Source organism: Tupaia chinensis, unplaced genomic scaffold (assembly GCF_000334495.1).
Source record: "Tupaia chinensis unplaced genomic scaffold, TupChi_1.0 Scaffold142854_1, whole genome shotgun sequence".
Lineage (NCBI taxonomy): Eukaryota > Metazoa > Chordata > Mammalia > Scandentia > Tupaiidae > Tupaia > Tupaia belangeri.
The window spans coordinates 294,983-298,203 of record NW_006202699.1 but is presented as its reverse complement, the minus strand read 5'-3'; the positions used below and the strand labels follow the sequence as shown (position 1 = coordinate 298,203).

At 61.1% G+C, this 3,221-nt stretch overlaps 1 protein-coding gene across 1 annotated transcript in view; it reads left to right on the top strand.

Annotated features, from left to right (window-relative positions):
- SH2D4B (SH2 domain containing 4B) overlaps window positions 1–3,221 on the top strand; it is a 37,736-nt gene that overhangs the window by 24,404 nt on the left and 10,111 nt on the right. Inside the window, exons 4-5 of the mRNA XM_006163727.2 lie at window positions 127–274; window positions 2,488–2,695. Coding sequence (XP_006163789.1) covers window positions 127–274; window positions 2,488–2,695 — 356 coding nt within the window. The remainder of the gene's footprint in view (window positions 1–126; window positions 275–2,487; window positions 2,696–3,221) is intronic.

Below are 3,221 nucleotides of genomic sequence, written 5' to 3'. Positions count from 1 at the left end.
CCCTGCCGTCCCGTCCGGAACCTCTGTCTGGGCAGCCGTGGCAGCCAGCCCGGCCTGCAGTGGAAGCGGAGGCACTCCTGGCTGAGGTGTGCGTCACCCAGGGCCTCTGTCCTTGTGCCTTTCCAGAGGAGGGAGCAGGAGGAGCGGGAGCGAGGGCAGGAGCGAGTTCGCCTCCGGGAGGAGCAGAGGGCACAGGAGCTCTACTGGACCCTGCGGCAGGCCCAGCTGCACGGCCAGGCTGGCGAGCAGGAGCAGCACGAGTGGGAGGAGCAGTGTGAGTACTGGGGAGCAGTGTGGGTACTCGGGGAGCGGTGTGGGTACTCGGGGAACAGCGTGGGTACTGAGGAACAACGTGAGTACTCGGAGAGCAGCGTGGGTACTGGGGAGCAGCATGAGTACTTGGGGAGCAGCATGGGTACTTGGGGAGCAGTGTGGGTACTGGGGAGCAATGTGGGTACTAGGGAGCAGTGTGGGTACTCGGGGAGCAGCGCAGGTTCTGAGGAACAATGTGAGTACTCTGGGAGCAGCGCAAATACTGAGGAACAACGTGAGTACTCGGGGAGCAGTGTGGGTACTGAGGAACAATGTGAGCACTCGGGGAGCAGCGTCGGTACTGGGGAGCAACGTGGGTACTGGGGAGTAGTGTGAGTACTCGGGGAGCAGCGTGGGTACTGGGGAGCAGCATGGGTACTGGGGAGTAGTGCGAGTACTCGGGGAGCTGGCTGCTGCTCCTCTGCCCCAGTCGTGGTCGTGTACATGGCCTTTCGGCTCACGTGTTTGCCCCGCAAGCCTGTACCCAAGCTGCCATCATGGTCCCATGGAGGCCATAGCCTGGGCATCAGCTTGCTCCACCCAGGGCCTGGAGCACAGGAATGGACGGCCCGGAGAGATGCCCCCTGCCTTGCGGCGCGCAGGCCCAGGGTAGTCCGCACAGCGTCCACTCAGGGACTTCCACACACACCCCCAGAGGGACAGACTGGCCCGCCGTCCGCAACTGGGGGTGGTGTGGCCAGGAAGGCTCTTGGACAGCTTTCCCCCAGACCTTGCCCCTGAAGCCCCCAGGACAGGTTCATGCCCGTAGAGGTGTCTGCTCCACGCGTGTCGAACCTCGCTGGAGTAGAAAGGGTTTTGCCTCAGGAGGAGAGAGGGCTTGCCGGGGCCTGGGTGAGTGCCGGTCTCACGCCATCGGGAGATCGAGGCTGGCTCTCCGAATTCCCTAAAAGGCTGGACTGGGTACGCAGATGGGACTGACGGCGCAATCACACCTCGGAATAACTTGTTTCAGGGAAAGCTGACGTCTGGCAAGCTGTGTCCCTCCGCATTTCCCAGCCCTACACTGCCCTTCTGAGCCTTAGAAGTCACACGGCTGTCCTTCCAGGCCACTTGGTTGAGACAGAACCCTGCCTCTAGGAGCACTGAAAGGCAGAAGGCCAGAGAGGGTGTCCGGGAGCCTCTCTGTGCAGCAAGAGCCGTCGGCTTCCTCCTCCCTCCCAGGCACTCGCCAGCTCTCGAGGTCACAGGAAACCCCAAAGGAAGGGCCCACCGTTCCCACTGGCTCACAAGGGGGTAGCAGAAAGGACAGTTCCTGGCGTGGGCCACTGACCCAGCCGGGCCCGCCACTGCCCTGCCCTGGGCCTCCACTTCCCCACAAGTAACTAGAAGAGGTTGGACAGGCGGCCTTCAGTTCTTATTTGGCTTTTGATAGGGAGAAGCTCTGGTGTGAACCCGGGGCTGCACCTCACACGTGGCCACAGCGCCCGGGGCTCTGACTGGGATAGGTCTCCCCTCTTCTCTGAGGACCACGCTTTGAAGAGCCGTGACATGTTCCTTTGTAGAGTAGCACAGTTTCAGCTGGTACAGTGTTTCATGATTAGATTGGTCCGAATATTTGTAGCAATGCTACCGTGGAAGTGATGTTGCGTGTTCTTCCGTCCTGTCCGGTCAGATTATATTAACGTAACTCCTTAAATTATGTAACAAAGGCAAATTTTCACATTTCTAAATTATAGTGAAATCCTGCACACTCGTTAGAGTTTTTATTATTTTCGTTTTAAATTTACCTTTAATCAGTGTACACCTTTGCAGTGTATAACGTACCTTCCCCGCGTGGATACAACCCGTAGTAGTCCTTACCATACGTGTGCAATGTACGACGTTACCATATACCTTGTCGTCAGATTGTTTTCCTTCTTCCGTTTGTTAAATATGTCCTGTTTGTGTTCTCCCTGAGACCCCACCCCCGTGGGGGTCCCCGGCAGCTGCTCGGAGCAGGCCCTCCCGGGAGGTGCGTGTAGACTTGAAAAATGTCCCCAAAGGCTGCTCGGCCACTCTGGACCGGGTCCCAGAGCAGCCTGTCCCGTGTCTTTCCTGGAGGGTGGGCTTGCCCCCGCGGGCCTTGCTGCTCCCGCTGGGCACCGGCGTTGGGGCTGGGGTGGGCGCAGGGCCTTGGCCTGTCAGAGCACACTCGCCCACGCTGGCCCTTTGCAGTGTGCAGGTCCAAGAGGGCTGACGAGGAGAGGAGCCGCCAAGCCCAGCGCGCCCGGGAGGAGGCCCGGCGCCACCCGTCCCTCGCCGTCCAGGAGGGCGCCATCACTGGCCTCGGCTGCCTGTTCCAGGAGCTGGGTCGCGACCAGGGGCAGGACACGCTGCGCGGCCGCCCCCCGGGGCCCGGGCCGCCCCTCCCTGCACCCATCAGGTGGGTCGGGGCTCTCCGGGGCGAGGGGGCTACAGTGCTGCACCCTGACATGGCCGACCCAGGGCTGGGGGTCTCTCCTGTGGGGGCTCCTGCCAGCGCGTGTGGTGGGCTGGGACTACGGGGGAGGTGGAGTTGGAGATGGGGTTCTGGAAATCCTTAGCCTTGGGCAGGGGTGGGGTTGTGTGTGCGGAGAGGTGGGGGGTGGAGAGTTAGGGACTTGGGGACTTTGAAGAAAGCTGTGCACTCTCTTCCCAGCAAATGTGTAAACTCCCGGCCACGTTCCCACACAGCCTCAGTCTCTAGAAAGCCCAAGACCCAGATTAACTTGTAGCAGCCACTACCTGGCCCAGAGCCCGGAGGCAGGCCCGACCTGGTGGGGACAGCACCTCTGGCCTGGAACCTGGCGCTCCTTTTTCTAGGTCTCTGTCTTAGGGTTATAGGTCACGTGCTCTCTCTGGAGAGAGGAGAGAGGGAGGAGGTGAGAAATCATCTCCCGGGGGGATGGCCAAGCCGCACTCCCCCCCCC